At 34.6% G+C, this 19379-nt stretch overlaps 2 protein-coding genes and 1 long non-coding RNA gene across 3 annotated transcripts; 2 read left to right on the forward strand and 1 right to left on the reverse strand.

Annotated features, from left to right (window-relative positions):
- Positions 1-618: 618 nt before the first annotated feature.
- LOC137710859 (protein DETOXIFICATION 56-like) lies at positions 619-2231 on the forward strand. Its single transcript, XM_068450007.2, has one exon. It carries the CDS (start codon positions 619-621, stop codon positions 2068-2070), a length of 1452 nt encoding a protein of 483 aa, XP_068306108.2. The 3' UTR covers positions 2071-2231.
- A 102-nt stretch (positions 2232-2333) lies between these two features.
- On the reverse strand, positions 2334-4741 carry LOC137710860 (ATP-dependent Clp protease ATP-binding subunit CLPT2, chloroplastic). Its single transcript, XM_088695830.1, is given in 6 exon segments — positions 2334-2659; positions 3353-3532; positions 4064-4117; positions 4120-4172; positions 4268-4306; positions 4432-4741. Coding segments are annotated over 6 exon segments (696 nt in total). The 5' UTR covers positions 4644-4741; the 3' UTR covers positions 2334-2501.
- A 9375-nt stretch (positions 4742-14116) lies between these two features.
- Positions 14117-15190, forward strand: LOC148696325 (uncharacterized). The gene is made up of 3 exons (XR_015963272.1): positions 14117-14201; positions 14483-14902; positions 14989-15190. It is a non-coding gene; the product is annotated as an uncharacterized LOC148696325 (long non-coding RNA).
- Positions 15191-19379: the final 4189 nt, after the last annotated feature.

A 19379-nucleotide genomic window follows, 5' to 3' on the forward strand; every position in this document is an offset into this window, starting at 1 on the left:
CCATTAGCCAAATTCTATTTCTTATCATGTTCCATCAAATTTCTTTTTACTCAAACAATATTCTAATTAGGGGCACCCCATGTCCTTGAACGGATAACCATATTTCAGTTAAGCTAGCCTCCTCCGTTCCTCGAAACCAACAAGGGTAGTATAGGAATGTTCACCTGTTGTCCATCGACTACATCTTTCAGCTTGATCTTAGGCCCTAACTCACCCTCCGTGGATGAACCTTGCAGAGGCTTTGATCAAATGTAAACTACAGGAGGAGAACTTGAACTATATCTTTTGTTAATTTTGCACCTTAGGCCAAAGGAGTTTCGATTAGCATTTTCATTCGATAAGCATGAAGGTTTAGTTTGGCCCTTGCATGCATTATCATCACGCACTATAAATACACCACCCCTCTCTCTCTCTTCTTTCATAATTGGCAGTTACAAAAAGAGCCTATGAATTTGCTCCTTTTAGGAAACAAACATCCTTACGAAACAAATGCATCATAAATAACCAATATTATCTCGAGAAAAAGAAAACAAAAAAAAAAAACCAAACTTTCATCTTTTCCTTAGGAAAATATATATTTGAAACAAACCCACCAAATCTTGCAATCCATTTAACACAATGTCTGCAACAACAATATCACATTTGGAAGACAACCCAACTGAGAAAACCTTTCAGAAATGGCCATCCAATTTCTTCAAGGTCACGCTTTTGGAGCTGAAAATACAAAGGGGAATAGCTCTTCCTCTTTTGGCAGTGAACTTGACATGGTTTGCCAAGATAGGCATCACAACAGCTTTTCTTGGCAGGCTCGGGGAGCTCCAACTGGCTGGCGGTACGCTTGGCTTCACTTTTGCGAACGTCACCGGCTTCTCAGTTTTAAATGGGCTCTGTGCTGCCATGGAACCTATTTGTGGTCAAGCTTTTGGAGCTAGAAATATAAAGCTCCTCCACAAAACCCTTCTCATGACAACTTTCTTGCTGCTCCTCGCAACGCTTCCTATTTCGTTCTTGTGGCTCAATGTTGACAAAATCCTCATCCATTTTGGCCAGCAAGAAGATATTTCAATGGCTGCGAAGACCTACGTCTTCTATCTCCTGCCAGACTTGGTAGTTACTTCACTCTTATGTCCCATTAAGGCCTACTTGAACTCACAAGGCATCACAGTGCCATCAATGTTCTGCTCGGGTCTAGCGCTTGCTTTTCACATACCGGTAAACATCTTGCTTGCGAAAGCCAAGGGTCTCAAGGGTGTTGCAATGTCTGTGTGGATCACTGATATCATGGTTGTGGTTCTACTTGCCTTGTATACGTGTGTCATTGAAATTAAGGCAAAGGAAGGGAGGTGGAAGGAAGGGGGTTGGCTTGATCAACATGTCAGCGATTGGAAAAGGTTGCTCAAGCTTTGTGGACCTTGCTGCCTCACTACCTGCCTTGAATGGTGGTGCTATGAGATATTGATGTTGCTCACAGGCCGGCTTGCGAATGCCAAGGAGGCAGTGGGAGTATTAGCAATTGTGTTAAACTTCGACTATCTGCTTTACTCAGTGATGCTTTCTTTGGCAACTTGTGCATCAACCCGCGTCTCCAACGAGCTTGGAGCAAACAGAGCAGGCCCTGCTTATCAGTCTGCATTTGTGTCTGTTGCAGTGAGTGTGGTCTCGGGTTTCATAGGCGGTTTGGTGATGTTAGGAGCCAGGGGAAGTTGGGGGTCTTTGTTCACTCATGACAAAGGAATTTTAGGAGGTGTGAAGAAGATGATGCTGCTGATGGCTTTAGTCGAGGTGGTGAATTTCCCTTTAGCAGTTTGTGGAGGGATTGTCCGGGGAACGGCGCGACCGTGGTTAGCCATGTATGCAAATCTTGGTGGGTTTTACCTCCTGGCCTTGCCCTTGGGAGTTGTCTTAGCCTTCAAGATTGCACTTGGGCTCAGTGGATTGCTGATAGGGTTCTTAATTGGAATGGTTGCATGCTTGATTTTGTTGCTAATTTTTGTTTTGAGGATCAATTGGGAAGAAGAAGCTTGCAAGGCACAAACACTTGCTTCCGTTGGTTGTCAAGCACCAGAATAACCTAAGAAAGGTCTTATCTTCATGGTAAAACCGTAACATGTAAAAGTAAATCACGTTTCGGCTCGCCAGCTATGAAATGGTGACTCCGACAGCCGGTTCTACCAATGTTTTATTGTACGTTAAACATTCCCTGGCATATAAAAGTGTGCATTTCCTATGCAGTCAAGATATTGCTAGAGATCAAGAGGCTAATGTAGCCTCCAAAATGCATGTGTAGACGATCCAATTCCATGGCGGAAAGAATCCGGCTAAGTCGGACGTCATTCCGCATAAATAAACTTTTCTCCTATTTGCAAATTAAACACAAGAAAAAATTCGTTGTACAGGGATAAAATTGCAATGCCATTGACACCTCTCTCTGAATAACATCACTGTTTTCCTCTTTGATCAAGAAATTAGCATCACAGATCAATGAAGACAAATGGAAGATATCATCTGTCGATGAATCCAGGTTTAGTACTTGAGGACTCGAGCTCTTTAGCTTTCTCCTCATTGAAGCCAAGGCCAGCCGTTATCTTGTGGCCCAGAGATTCCCCTTCATACCAAATGCCAAGAAGTAGATGAGATGTTGTAACTTCCCCGCTATCGCCTGCAATTGAGATGTTACTAAATTAAATCACTTAGACTTCAATGCGCAGCAAAAAGAATTGAGAATCCCGATAAGAAAAGAATGGCCATGTGCTCTTATAGCTTAATTCAACATTATCTACAATTGCGAATTCTGGAAGATGGGAGCTGCCACAGAATGCAAAGGTTTTTACCGTATAACATCAAATAAACGAGATATTCTACTACTGTTTCTTTTCACCTCATACATAACGCAAACTCATAGAAGCCAATCCATGGATCCTCTACTCATCCTCTTCCCGCAACCATGCAGCACCTCACACTAAATCTCATTTAAAGCAGTCAGAAAAAAAACGTTGCACAACGGAAATTCACAGATGACAGAAGGAAGAATGAAATTGCAAAGCATAGGAAACATCATACACAGTGCGAAGAAAAAAAAAAAAATCCCACAATCATATGTTATGTTGTTCAAAAGAAGTTACTAGCCCACATGTTCGTTGATATCATCTACGATATTATGCATTACCTACCAGTATATTTGAATCCATACGTTTTCTTGCATACCCAAGATACCACTTGATTGAGCATTCATACCAATCCCAAACCAGTAGAACACCTCAGGATACATATACAGAAACAATTTTAATTCACATAAATTAAAAGGCCAACAAAAGAGAAAGAAATTATACAAACAGAATGTCCAGAAATTCACCAGATTTTTTCTTTTTATCAACAGCCCAATCAAGCACTAGTTGAGCTTCCTCAGTCAATGCGGGATGCTCAGGACTGAAAAACCACATGTCCGCTTTCCCAAGTAACTTGATTGTTTCTTCACGCACCTGAGTAAGTGTAATTGCATTTTCCTGTAAAAAATTGGCAGCGAGACTGGTTCCTGCTACCCAATCCAAATGCAGCTAAGTGTACCACATAATTCACTAGATTCACTACAGGGGAAGTATGAGGTAGGATCAGATATTCATAAGATAGCTTTCTTTTCTTGGTAAAGATGATAAACATAGTCTTGGTATCTTATATTTGCATCCCCTTTTACCTTCACTAATTTCACAACAAAGTTATTGTGCATAAATTACAACCGTAGAAGCGTGCACACAATTTGCCAACTGAGCTTCAACATATGCAGTTCACGTTAATTATCCACATTCCACACTATCATAATCCCACAACCATCTCAATTTCAAATTTTACAGTTCTGGATTTACAAATATTAGTCCTTTAATTCTAAGGATTGTTTTCCACCTCAAAGTGTGATTCAACATGATCGAAAATGGAATCCAGACGTAATTATAGCAGCAGTAAGACAACATATAGGAAGATGATTTCAGAAAAAACACTTCCCCAAAAAAACAAAAAATTACTAAAATTAACAACAATAAAAGCATAGAATGGTCAGAAAATTGCTTACCCTCAATGAGGATCCCCATGAGAATTGCTTCAGTCCCAGTAGTTGCATACTTGGCTTCCTGGCTTCCAATTCACCCATGGCAAATGACTTTATAGCCCTCCAAGATCACCTGCATCCACCCACCCAAGTCCAAAACCCCAATCCCAACAAAACCCAGAAATCAAAACAAAAAACCCACCAAAATAATCAGACAAAAATACTCACTTGGGCACTTTCTCAGTGGACGAAACTATTTCCGCATTTCTGCAATGACCAAATCAGAAGCATCTGAAACAACAGCTTGGTCATCCAAAAACGTGAAGAAAAAAAAAAAAAATTGAAAATTCGAGAGAATTGGGGTGGTGGGGATGTAAGAGAGTGGGACTTACGCGGTAGGGAGGCTGAGACAGACGGTGGCGGAGAAACGGTGGAGCTTCGGCTCTTGGGTTCTGACTCTGAGGCTCGGGGGCGGAAGCGAGAGGCTGTTGGCGCTCAGCCATGGGCTCTGCAAATTGCTGGGTCTCGAAGTGGGGTCGGGTTCAGTTCTGGGGATCAAGGCGGAGGTGGTCGTTGGAAGCTTGGAGAGGGAGTGAAGGGCCATTTCCGGAGCTCAAGGTTGAATTGGATATGTGGAAGGATATGGGACAGGAAGCAAGGACAGGGCCATTTCTTCAACCCAAAGTTCTTTACAATTTGGGCTTTTCGTACTCTGTTTGGGGTGTCCACGGTTCGGATTCAATTAAACCATCTCCAACAGATCCAGTCAAAAGATCATAGGTTAAAATATAGTCCATTTTGATATGAAAATTGTCATCAACTAAAGACTATGACAAAGGGCTTGTGGGCCCCACTAGGCCATAATTCATCCACCATGCCAACAAGCTAGCCAAAAGGAGCCAGCCAACCCATTTGCACCAGAGCTAGCTCTAAGATTTTAGGGTGCAAAAGTGAATTGGAGATCCTAAAAAGTGCTAAGAATTTAATTTTTAATTTTTTTTTGTTCAAAAAAAAAGAAATTTAGTTTTCAATTGAGTTTAGATAAATTCTAATAGCACAAACAAATTTAATAAATCAACAAGCGGAAAGGTGGCATGTTGTTTTTCCTTAACTATTTAGAGGTCCAAGGTTCAAATTTTCATTTTATTGTGTGGAATTTTTATATTATTTTGTGGAAGCTTATGCATTTAATAAAAATAAAATAAAATAAATGATGAAGACGAGTTGCAAACCCCTCCCTTCAGCCGATATTAAGATGAATTAATACCACTTGCGCTAAGACTCGAGTTCGGCTACTATATAAACCATATGCATGCAAAATGAAAATCTGGGGCCTTCCGATTTGGTGGTCCTGTGCGGTGGCACCGCTTGCACTTTCTCAAGGCCGGCCTTAGTTTGCACTAGCCCAAACCTATGCTAGCTGATGTCAGGTTACCGTTAGATTTGATTTTTTTTTTTTTTTTTGGATGAAATTTTATATTTAAAAATTTAAAAAAAAAATTCTAACTTTTTTTTCCTATAAATACCTAAGCCATTTTTACACCATTTCTCACCTCCTTTTCATTATTCCATACTATCTTACATCATTTTATTTCAATTCTTCACCAATTTTTCACATCCTTATCATTATATAAAGATAAGAAACCCGAGGCTTATTCATTTAAGGACAAGTGACACTCAAAATATGTCCAAATACATTATTTTAATATGGTAGTTTGGTTCAATTAACCATAGTAATTTAATTAAAATAATAAATTATTGAGGGGGCTAAAAAAATAGTCCCCTTGGGTTGGAGATGGATTTTTTGCCAAACGGGCTATATTTTGGCCTATAACTTTTTTGCTCCCTCAGTTGGAGATGGTATAAAATATGGTCTGGCACTATTCATTAAAAAATAATTTTTTGCAAGACTATAAGGCTAAACATGGCCCTTTGTGTCACATCCCCGCCCTGGACGGATCACTTCCCGGGCCCGCTCCACCACCGTAGCACGATATTGTCCGCTTTGGGCTTACCATTCCCTCACGGTTTTGTTTTTGGGAACACACGAGCAACTTCCCAATGGGTCACCCATCATGGGATTGCTCTAGCCCCCTTCTTGCTTAACTTCGGAGTTCCTACGGAACCCGAAGCCAGTGAGCTCCCAAAAGGCCTCGCGCTAGGTAGATATGGGAATATACATATAAGGATCGATCCCCTGGGCGATGTGGGATGTCACAATCCACCCCCCTTAGGGGCCCGACGTCCTCGTCGGCACACCACAGCCAGGGTTAGGCTCTGATACCAAATTGTCACATCCCGGCTCGGGACGGATCACTTCCCGGGCCTGCTCCACCACCGTAGCACGATATTGTCCGCTTTGGGCTTACCATTCCCTCACGGTTTTGTTTTTGGGAACACACGAGCAGCTTCCCAGTGGGTCACCCATCATGGGATTGCTCTAGCCCCCTTCTTGCTTAACTTCGGAGTTCCTACGGAACCCGAAGCCAGTGAGCTCCCAAAAAGCCTCGTGCTAGGTAGATATGAGAATATACATATAAGGATCGATCCCCTGGGCGATGTGGGATTCACACTTTGGCCCCTTTTTGGTTGGAGATGGCCTATTTATCTCCTACAACTAATTTGGGGTAGTTTGATAATCCTATCGTTTTCAATTTTGTTTTACATATTTGAAAATTAATATTTGTTAAATGAAACTACTTTTTTCTTGGTTTTCAAATTTTAGATTCTATTTTTTTATTTTTATTTTTCTATATAAATAAAGAGAGAAGGCCAGTTTGGTGAAGTATTAGATAACCCCTAAAATACCCTTACTTAATGACTCTGCGTAAATCAAGGATTTAATACCAAAAGATGGATAAAGAGGTAATAACATTAACCACAGAATTTGAAACCTAATGGAAAGTGAAAAGGAATAGACAGCTGCCAGTTCAGTTATCAGTCCTACTCCCACAATTAGGCCTGGCAATTCCTGACACGACCCGATAACCCGACACGACACGACACGAAATTAACAGATGTTCGGGTCGACACGATAACGAATCGGGTCGTTATCAGGTAACCCGATAAGCACCTATTAAGATAACGGGTTGATTCGGGTATACACGTGGGTAACACGATACACGATAAGCAGAATATTATTTTTATAATTTTATAACCCTAAAAAAAATGTTGTAATAATTATATACATTAATTTAACAATTATATACCCCTAAAAACTATAATAAATGTATATATATATATATATATATATATATTAAATTAACTATAAAGTCTATAATAATTATAATAATTATACATACTATAATAATTATACCCCCAAAATATTAACTATCTATAATAATTATATAATTATATATATATATATTTAATTTTGAATTAAATTTTATAAAAACTATAATAATTATTAATTAATATGCATGATGCATCCATTGATTTGATTCCATTCCATTCCTACCGCCCTTTTTGCAGAAAAATAGAGGGAAAATGAAAATGATAAGAAAAGTTGAAAATGAAATAAAAAAGTGAGGGAATTAGGGAAAGATGTTGGAGGGAAAAGTGAAAATTATAAGAAAAGTTGAAAAGGAAACAAAAAAGAGAGGGAAAAATGAAAATTAATAGAAGTGGTGAGAAATTTTTTTTTTTTTTTTTTTTAAGTTATTAACTTTTTATCACACATATGACATATCTCACTATTTTTATAATGATACATGTGATATACTACTCCGTGTACCAGTCAATTATACGTACAAAATAAATAGATTTAAATCTACATAATAAATAAATAAATAAATAAATATATGTGTATATATATATATACACACACCATTGGAACTTGATGGGATACGAATTCTTCGAAACTAATTTGAACGATCCCAACAGTCAAACTTGTTTGTATATGCTTTGAGATCACATCAGCAAAAAATCGCAAAAAACAAACATTTAGAGATCAAGTAACGTGACAAAACTTTTCGACGCTTATAAACGAAAAATCACGATTTAACGGTTATTTTAACTTCGATTTTGATGATTTTTTATAGCTACACTCCTTGACCCTATATGAATACAATGAATGAATTTGATCTTCAATTTAAAATATTTACACAAGTGGATACTACAAAATCTTATTTTATACTTGATGAAAGTATAAATAAACTCTAAGTGTTAGTTAATCTATTGTTTTTATGGGATACGAATTCTCTTAAACTAATTTCAACGATCCCAACCATCATACTTGTTTGTATATGCTTTGAGATCACATCAGCAAAAAATCACAAAAAACAAACATTCAGAGATCAAGTAACAGGACAAACCTTTTCGACGGTTATAAACGAAAAATCACGATCTAACGGTTATTTTAACTCCGATTTTGACGATTTTTTACAGGTACACTCCTTGATCCTATATGAATACAATGAATGAATTCGATCTTCAATTTAAAATATTTACACAAGTGGATACCACAAAATCTTATGTTATACTTAATGAAAGTATAAATAAACTCTTAAGTGTTAGTCAATCTATCGTTTTGTTGGGATACGAATTCTCCAAAACTAATTTCAACGATCCAAACCGTCAAACTTGTTTGTATATGCTTGGAGATTAAATTAACAAAAAATCACAAAAAACAAACATTCAGAGATCAAGTAACGGGACAAAGCTTTTCGACGGTTATAAACAAAAAATTACGATTTAACAGTTATTTTAACTCCGAATTTGATGATTTTTTACAGGTACATTCCTCGACCCTATATGAATACAATGAATGAATTCGATCTTCAATTTAAAATATTTACACAAGTGGATACCACAAAATCTATTGTTCTACTTAATGAAAGTATAAATAAACTCTAAGTGTTAGTCAATCTATTGTTTTGTTGGGATACGAATTCTCCAAAACTAATTTCAACGATCCAAACCGTCAAACTTGTTTGTATATGCTTGGAGATCACATCAACAAAAAATCACAAAAAACAAACATTCAGAAATCAAGTAACGGGACAAAGCTTTTCGACGGTTATAAACAAAAAACAACGATTTAACAGTTATTTTAACTCCGATTTTGATGATTCTTTACTGGTACATTCCTTGACCCTATATGAATATAATGAATGAATTCAATCTTCAATTTAAAATATTTACACAAGTGGATACCACAAAATCTTACGTTATACTTAATGAAAGTATAAATAAACTCTAAGTGTTAGTCAATCAATCGTTTTGATGGGATATGAATTCTCCAAAACTAATTTCAACGATCCAAACCGTCAACCTTGTTTGTATATGCTTGGAGATCACATTAACAAAAAATCACAAAAAACAAACATTCAAAGATCAAGTAACGGGACAAAACTTTTTGACGGTTATAAACGAAAAATCATGATTTAACGGTTATTTTAACTCCGATTTTGATGATTTTTTACATGTACACTCCTTGACCCTATATGAATACAATGAATGAATACGATATTCAATTTAAAATATTTACACAAGTGGATACCACAAAATCTTATGTTCTACTTAATGAAAGTATAAATAAACTCTAAGTGTTTGTCAATCTATCGTTTTGTTGGGATACGAATTCTCCAAAACTAATTTCAATGATCCAAACTGTCAAACTTGTTTGTATATGCTTGGAGATCACATCAAAAAAAAAAAAACATAAAAAACAAACATTCAGAGATCAAGTAACGGGAAAAAGCTTTTCGACGGTTATAAACGAAAAATCACGATTTAACGGTTATTTTAACTCCGATTTTGATGATTTTTTACAGGTACATTCCTTGACCCTATATGAATACAATGAATGAATTCGATCTTCAATTTTAAATATTTACACAAGTGGATACCACAAAATCTTATGTTATACTTAATGAAAGTATAAATAAACTCTAAGTGTTAGTCAATCTATCGTTTTGATGGGATATGAATTCTCCAAAACTAATTTCAACGATTCAAACCGTCAAACTTCTTTGTATATGCCTGGAGATCACATCAGCAAAAAATCATAAAAAACAAACATTCAGAGATCAAGTAACGGGACAAAGCTTTTCGACAGTTATAAACAAAAAATCACGATTTAACGGTTATTTTAACTCCGATTTTGATGATTTTTTACAGGTACACTCCTTGACCCTATATGAATACAATGAATGAATTCGATCTTCAATTTAAAATATTTACACAAGTGGATACCACAAAATCTTATGTTATACTTAATAAAAGTATAAATAAACTCTTAAGTGTTAGTTTATCTATCGTTTTGATGGGATACGAATTCTCCAAAACTAATTTCAACGATCCAAACCGTCAAACTTGTTAGTATATGTTTGGAGATCACATTAACAAAAAATCACAAAAAACAAACATTCAGAGATCAAGTAATGGGACAAAAGTTTTCGACGGTTATAAACAAAAAATCATGATTTAACGATTATTTTAACTCCGATTTTGATGATTTTTTACAGGTACACTCCTTGACCCTATATGAATACAATGAATGAATACAATATTCAATTTAAAATATTTACACAAGTGGATACCACAAAATCTTATGTTGTACTTAATGAAAGTATAAATAAACTCTAAGTGTTAGTTAATCTATCGTTTTGTTGGGATACGAATTCTCCAAAACTAATTTCAACGATCCAAACCGTCAAACTTGTTTGTATATGCTTGAAGATCACATCAAAAAAAAAATCACAAAAAACAAACATTCAGAGATCAAGTAACGGGAAAAAACTTTTTGACGGTTATAAACAAAAAATCACGATTTAACGGTTATTTTAACTCCGATTTTGATGATTTTTCACAGGTACATTCCTTGACCCTAAATGAATACAATGAATGAATTCGATCTTCAATTTAAAATATTTACACAAGTGGATACCACAAAATCTTATGTTATACTTAATGAAAGTATAAATAAACTCTAAGTGTTAGTCAATTTATCGTTTTGATGGGATACGAATTCTCCAAAACTAATTTCAACGATCCAAACTGTCAAACTTGTTTGTATATGCTTGGAGATCACATCAGCAAAAAATCATAAAAAACAAACATTCAGAGATCAAGTAACGGGACAAAGCTTTTCGACGGTTATAAACAAAAAATCACGATTTAACGGTTATTTTAACTCCGATTTTGATGATTTTTTTACAGGTACACTCCTTCACCCTATATGAATACAATGAATGAATTCGATCTTCAATTTAAAATATTTACACAAGTGTATACCACAAAATCTTATGTTATATTTAATGAAAGTATAAATAAACTTTTAAGTGTTAGTCAATCTATCGTTTTGATGGGATACGAATTTTCCAAAACTAATTTCAACGATCCAAACCGTCAAACTTGTTTGTATATGCTTGGAGATCACATCAACAAAAAATCACAAAAAAACAAACATTCAGAGATCAAGTAACGGGACAAACGTTTTCGACGGTTATAAATGAAAAATCACGATTTAACAGTTATTTTAACTCCGATTTTGATGATTTTTTGCAGGTACACTCCTTGACCCTATATGAATACAATGAAAGAATTCGATCTTCAATTTAAAATATTTACGCAAGTGGATACCACAAAATCTTATGTTGTACTTAATGAAAGTATAAATAAACTCTAAGTGTTAGTTAATCTATCGTTTTCTTGGGATACGAATTCTTCAAAACTAATTTCAACGATCCAAACCAACAAACTTGTTTGTATGTGCTTGGAGATCACATGAACAAAAAATCACAAAAAAAAAAAACATTCAGAGATCAAGTAACAGGACAAACCTTTTCGACGGTTATAAACAAAAAATCACGATTTAACGGTTATTTTAACTCTAATTTTGATGATTTTTTACAGCTACACTCCTTGACCCTGTATGAATACAATGAATGAATTCGATCTTCAATTTAAAATATTTACACAAGTTGATACCACAAAATCTTATGTTATACTTAATGAAAGTATAAATAAACTCTAAGTGTTAGTCAATCTATCGTTTTGTTGGGATACGAATTCTCCAAAACTAATTTCAACGATCCAAACTGTCAAACTTGTTTGTATATGCTTGGGGATCACATTAACAAAAAATCACAAAAAATAAACATTCAAAGATCAAGTAACGGGACAAAGCTTTTCGACGGTTATAAACGAAAAATCACGATCTAACGGTTATTTTAACTCTGATTTTGATGATTTTTTATAGGTACACTCCTTGACCCTATATGAATACAATGAATGAATTCGATCTTCAATTTAAAATATTTATACAAGTGGATACCACAAAATCTTATGTTGTACTTAATGAAAGTATAAATAAATTCTAAGTGTTAGGTAATCTATCGTTTTGTTGGGATACGAATTCTCCAAAACTAATTTCAATGATCTAAACCGTCAAACTTTTTTGTATATGCTTGAGATCACATCAACAAAAATTCACAAAAAACGAACATTCAAAGATTAAGTAACGGGACAAAGCTTTTCGACGGTTATAAACGAAAAATCACGATTTAACGGTTATTTTAACTCCGATTTTGATGATTTTTTACAGGTACACTCCTTGACCCTATATGAATACAATGAATGAATTCGATCTTCAATTTAAAATATTTACACAAGTGGATACCACAAAATCTTATGTTGTACTTAATGAAAGTATAAATAAACTCTAAGTGTTAGTCAATTTATCGTTTTGTTCGGATACAAATTCTCCAAAACTAATTTCAACGATCGAAACCGTCAAACTTGTTTGTATATGCTTGGAGATGACATCAACAAAAAATCACAAAAAACAAACATTCAGAGATCAAGGAATGGAACAAAGCTTTTCGACGGTTATATACGAAAAATCACGATTTAACGGTTATTTTAATATATTTTTATATGGTATAGTATTATTATTTTATTTCTTTTCATAATTATTTTGGTAAACTTCTCATAATTTGAATGATTTTTAATGTTTGGTTTTTCTATACTTAGTTTATGCGGAAGAGAGTTCTGACGTGGAAAACCTTACTGAAAACATCTTCAACATAACTCTTCAAGGCAATTGATGAAGCCAAAGTTTCAATACAATTTCATGATGATCGATGTAAATTGAAGATTTTGTAGATAGAGGTGTAAACTTTTGAGAAAGACCTACAATCTTGAAAACAAAAACTCTTTCATTTTGCATATCCTTGCACATTTAATATTTGTAATAGATTAGTAGTGTATGTATTATTTTTTTATTAGGCTCTTATTTTCGAATGTAGATATAGTACTTAAACGACAAATGTTTTAATGTTTTGAAGTAATATTTATGTGGCAATGTGTGATATGTGCAAATTTAAAAAAAAATATATTTTTTTCTTAACGGGTCATAGCGGGTCATAACGGATCGGGTCACTTCCTGTTAAGGACCTGTTAAGATAACGGGTGTGACACGACACGACCCGTTAAGATAACAGGTGTTACACGAAAACAACACGAACACGACAGACACGACTCGTTTGCCAGGCCTACCCACAATCGAAACCAGAGAACGGTTTGACGATTCCCATCCTCTTCACACCTTCGATCCCGGACGCCAACTTTCCGAAGCCTAATCTTTTGGTTGTTGCTCATCTTCCTTTCTCTCTTCCGATCGCCATATTTAAGTAAGTTTTCCATTTTGTGCAAATCCCTAACCCCAACTTTCCTTACCATTTAGCTTTCGATTTCAACTTTTGATTCAAGATTTTTTCCATTTGCAGTTTTTTTATTTGGTCCCATCATCTGCACAGTTTTTTTTTTCTATCTTTCCTTCTGTGTCCTTAGTAGCTTCCATCACTCTTGCTCTCTCAAAGATTGCACTGAGGCAGAACACGCACTCACTCAAAGACAATCTGGTAAGCATTTTCTTTTTATGTGATACTGTCTTAGATTTTTTGTATTTTCCTTGGTTTTTGGGGGGTTTGTTCAAGTTCTCGAGGGATTTCAAGTTTTTGGGTTGATAATTGAATGTGGAGCTTAATGTGTTTTTTTGTGGCATTTTTTATGGAGGTAATTTCTTGGTGGGTTTTGTGTTTACTGTAGTCAATTTTGGGTTTTGTAGATTGAAACAACGAGACTAAAACTCGAAGACGAACAAGCAGAGGAGGAGGTCAGTGAAGAAAAGAGAAGCAAAAGTAAAAGGAAAAAAAACGTGAGTTATTTTTTATTATTCTCCCTTTTTGAAGAGCAATTTTTGGATTTCTTTAATTAGTGTTTGGTGGGAGGTTCAACACTAACCAATTGCATACCACCAGTATTTAGAGATGAGTAATCGGAAGGAGGCTAAGTTTGGTTTTCAGGAGTTCGTTGTGTGGTTTCAGAAGCATGAGATGAACGAATATGTCCTCTTTGTACATGATATTTTTTTTTTTATCTTGCATCTCTGTTTAATGCCGACTTTGTTTTGATATTTTTTTTTATTGTTAATTTCAGGGTACTACCAGTTTAATGCCGACTCCGATTGCACACTTCAGAAAGGTAGGCCTCTAATGTATGATAAATTTTGCCAACTTGCTTCTCTTGATTTGGAAGGGTATGACTCCAATCACTTTGTTTTCCAAAGCCATCTTAGTATCTGCATCACCAATTGTAGAACAAAAGCTAATCCAATTGCTAATCTTAGCATCTGCTTCACCAATTCACCATCATCTTTTGATTTTGAGTGCCTTTATCGGATAGAGGGCAAGTGCACAGTTTTATATCTTCGATATACAATATCAGCACTGATTTCTTTTGTGAACTAAATACATGCATAATATGTGGTTTGTTTGAACTTTGTTATACGTCAAACATATAATACAAGTACTGGGACGTTGTCTGGAACAAAGATGGAGGTGATGATATGATGGAAAAGTAAGTTCTCTTCCTTCCTTCTCTGCCGAGCATACAACATAATCTTTCCAAATTTCACTAAAACTATCTCCACAACTCATTTGCAGGCTATAAGGAACTGGATTTAGAGAGGGCCTACCAAATAGAGATTTCTTTTACACTAAAACCTATTTCTCTCGGTAATGCTACACTTTCAAATTTGAAAATTTTGTGAGATAATCGCTTGAAGAAAACCTTGATTGATTGTTGATCTTGTTGAAAACTGTTGATTTCAGCAAGCTAACTCTTAAAGAGTTTAAAAAGGAGGAGCACGAGCAGTACGTATTTCTTTTTTCTTTTCTGTTTTCCTTCATTTTTTATATATGATTTGGGGGTAAACATTGAACCTTATATCTCCACCCACCAATATCAATCTCCATCTCTGTTCTTCCACTTCCTTTCCACCTCTCTCTGGTACTTTTTAATTTAAAAATGTATCTGTAAATTTTTTTGTGAATTTTATTTGCTTTCTGCAGTGTTTCGAATCTTCTGATTGCATCAGAAATGAATTAATATCCGCAAATTTGATTTTTCATTTACTGACTTTTTTCTGGTAATGGGTTTTATTCATGAGCATTCTCATTGCTGCAAATTTGATTAATTGTTTTTTGAACCTTTTGATGTTACCAAGATTTGATTTTTGCTAAAGGATCTGTCTAATTACATTGATTTGTGGTTTTTATTGGGTTGATCTTTCTTTTAATTTAATCATCTTGAAATAAAATTGGAATAACTGCATATTTTCCTTTCACATTTTACGTTTTAAGTTTTTGGATAGATTGACTTGACCTTCACATTTCTGTGAATTTTTGCATTGGTTGGTATGCCTTTCTTCCTTATCATACTAGACAAAGGGTGATGAACAAAAAGATGGTTGCATTCTGAACAGATGGGGGGAATTTGTGTCTAAAATTACCTTCTCAAAGTTATATGTTTCCTTATTATTGAAGTCATGGTATTATATAGCTGCAGTTGGTTAGGTGCTTACGATCTTTTGCAGGAAACATGACAATAACTTAACTGATTTACTTCAAATGTATAAACTCTCTGAACCATTAAAATGAAATAGTGACTATGTAGACTTTATGTGTCATAAAGTAAATATTGTTATGGAGACTTTATATTTTGACTTTTAAGTTGTTTTGTGTTTTGGTACCAATACTTGATGTTTCAGTTGGCACCTCAGTCCTCCCTCTCAATTATTTTAGTTGGCACCTCAGTCCTCCCCCTCTTTTTTATCCTACAACTTACTGTGTCGTCATGTTTTTTTTTTTCGGGCTCTTTCAATTTTTATAAATCCAATTCAGGTTATTAAAACACATACAATTCATGTTTTTTTTTATGGTTTTACAAACTCATTGGTTGCAGACCTATTCGTCGGAGATCAAAGAAAAGGAAAGGTGGGAAAGTCCATTCTTGCCGTAGAGGTCATGTTGGCAGTGAGCCTTGAAGAAAACAAAAGGTGAGAATAGCAGAACAGTTGGCTTTTTTCTTTTAGCACCAAGTTATTTCCAAAAATTCCCCTAACCTTAATTAGCATTGGCACTTTCGACACTTTCGGAATGTGTTTGCATTTTATGAATGGCCTCCTATGTTATACATGCAAATAGTTATAGTTATCAAAACATCTATCTAATGTTTTCTACCTCATCCAACAACTTAATTACACTCCCACAGTTTTGGTCAGAAGTTAATTAGAAGAGTCTTCATTCCATCGACATCCTTTCCTTTACAATTTATGCTGAAAATTAATTGCAAAATGTAATATGAAAGGTTTAGTTGGCATATTAACTTTCAGAAGCATGAGATGATCAACATTGAATGTGCATGATACCTTTTTTTTATCCTACTGGGTTGTCTTCATCTTCGGTCTCAAAAGCCTTCCTTAACTTCTCTTCATCTAATCTCAAAAGCCTTCTTTGCATGTTTTAGCTTTTCAGTACAGCTTTTATGTTTTGGATTTTTTATTTTTTATTTATTTATTATTTATTTTTTGCGGTTTACCACATATTTGGCTGAGTGGAAAAAAAGTTAGTAATCATTTATGAGTTTAGATTCCTTGAATGCTCAATATTTTAGTTGGAATGAACTGGTGTGCTCTGTGATGTATGTGATTCAGAGAGAGATTCAGAGATAGTTGGAATTGATTCCTTGAATATTTTTCACTTTTTTTTTCTTCCAATTATGTGATAAAGTGGTGTGTTGCTTGCCTTCTTAGTTCGATAATTAAGCTAAGTACCATTTGGAATCGAGCTAAATAATTGATAGAAACATAAACTATATCTCATTTGGAATATATTCTGAAGATTTATGCATCAATTTTGGTTGCAGACCTATTCGTCAAGCCTCAAAGAAAAGGGAAGGTGGGGAAAGTGTATTCCTGGTAATGAAAAGATAAGGGAGAGCCAGTGACGTATATTGGTGAGGATCCGATCTTTCAATTGTGTATGAATTGTTGCTTTCACTTGGTTTCTTTGAGGACTCAAAATTGTAATATGTACCTGTGTTGTTTTATATATGCGTTAAGTTCCAAATCAAGTTCATATGCATCTCTAGGTTCATTTCTTTCATTTTTAGAATCCTCAACTCCGAAGGTTACTGATACCGAGCAAATAAATGTTGATACACAAGTATAACTAGAAGAGGCATGAATGTAACAAAACTCCCAATATCATATGTACCAGCCTTCTTAGAAAACTCCCAATCAAGCTATCTCAGTATCGCACACTCCATTATAAATGCTTACAATCACGGACTTTCGTACGTGATTCCAAAAATCCAACGGTTAGATAAAGCGATCTCTATATCACATAGCCAAGAATATCTAAAGGATTTTTCAAAGAGGCTCATAGCATTTTTGTAAGAATATCATAAGCTTACCTTTATGCTTCTGGGATACTGAGTGTCTGAAAAACTTCTTGCCAAAATTGTACAGATCCTGATATTGACATGTTCACACCTTTACGTTTCTAAATGAATATAAATTTCCATTTTCTATTTGCATTTGAAACTGATGCTCAAAAAGCTACCCAGTATCGAACTCTACCCCATATTTCATCTATTCCCACTCTCTTATAATCATTAAAAATAAAAAAAATAAAAAATAAACGAATTATGCTCCAACCAAAAGCTTGACTTTTAAATATTTGACAATTATATAATGTCCACATATAAATTAGAGGCATTCACATTAAACAATTAGGTTCTTTTTCCCCATCCGTTGCTTCACATATCACATAGAAAAATATTTCACCCTGTACAATGGAGGGCAAACTAATCAACACGCAGCCATAATCACTGCAAAATGACGCATATTACTGTGTCGAAAAAGAGAACAGAAATTAGTTGAAGGCTTCATATATTTCTATCTATTTGCATGTGTCTGAAATGTTGATCACATCCACATCCGTCATTTATGATAGGATTTAGGGGTATTACAAAAAGTTTAAAATTCTACTCACCCAGTTGACATAAAAATTTGTTGCTCTATAAACGTTGCTAATTTATAAAAGAAAAAAACATGAAAGCTAAATTATATCCAAGGCCTAACACCAACCAACAAGTGTATATAAGCCCGTCATTTTCTTGCAATGATAATTCTTACACTTCAAAAGTATTTAGTGATCATTTTATTTTGTTTTTTTTTGTATTATAGTGTTGTGTAGATAAAGGTTTTTTTTCTTCTTCTATTCGTAGGCATCTGTGTAGACTTTTTTGTATTTGTGGAATGTCATAGAATTTGTATTCAATTTAGGTTCATTATGTTTAATAATTTTTCAGATAATTTTTTCTATGGAGCGTGCTCAAAATCGTGCAAGACAATGGCGTCAATCATTGAGTGCTGAAGAACATCAAAGATATCCTAGCTCGACGACGTCTAATAGTATGAGAAAAAAGACAACAAATTCCAACTCTAAATGATGATCATACTATGACATCCCCCAATAACATATAACAAGAAATTCCTGGTATTTATTTCATATTCTTTTTTCTTTTAACTCATACTAATGCAAATTTTTTTTCTAATTTCTAATTTTTTTAACTATGCAACAAGTAGGTCCCAGTAATATACAAGAACAAGTTCATTTGGCTAACTATGATGTTGAGGTCAACCCCAGTAATATACAACAACAAATTCCTAGTATTTATTTCAATTTCTTTATTTGTATTTGTTTCACACTTAAAAAATTAGGTAATTTTTTAGAGCATTATTTCATGAATTGAAATCTCATTTTATGCTTTTGTTCGATACTCTCATATTGATCTCAATGTTGTAGTTATTTTTAGTGGTAGTCTTACGAAATACTAGACTCACAACTAAATATATTAAATATTAAACACAAATTTTAACCAATCATATTATAATGTGGTCTATTTATTAGAACAAATTGAGCATGAAGGCGCGAGTTCAAGGGTTCTGTCAGATATCACAAATCGTGATGACCAAACTTCTACTACA

Source organism: Pyrus communis, chromosome 6 (assembly GCF_041283825.1).
Source record: "Pyrus communis isolate YQ-2024b chromosome 6, ASM4128382v1, whole genome shotgun sequence".
NCBI classification, from domain to species: Eukaryota; Viridiplantae; Streptophyta; class Magnoliopsida; order Rosales; family Rosaceae; genus Pyrus; species Pyrus communis.

Bases quoted from the DNA above. Each gene is read 5' to 3' on its own strand.
- LOC137710859 (XM_068450007.2), top strand. From the start codon at position 619: ATGTCTGCAACAACAATATCACATTTGGAAGACAACCCAACTGAGAAA.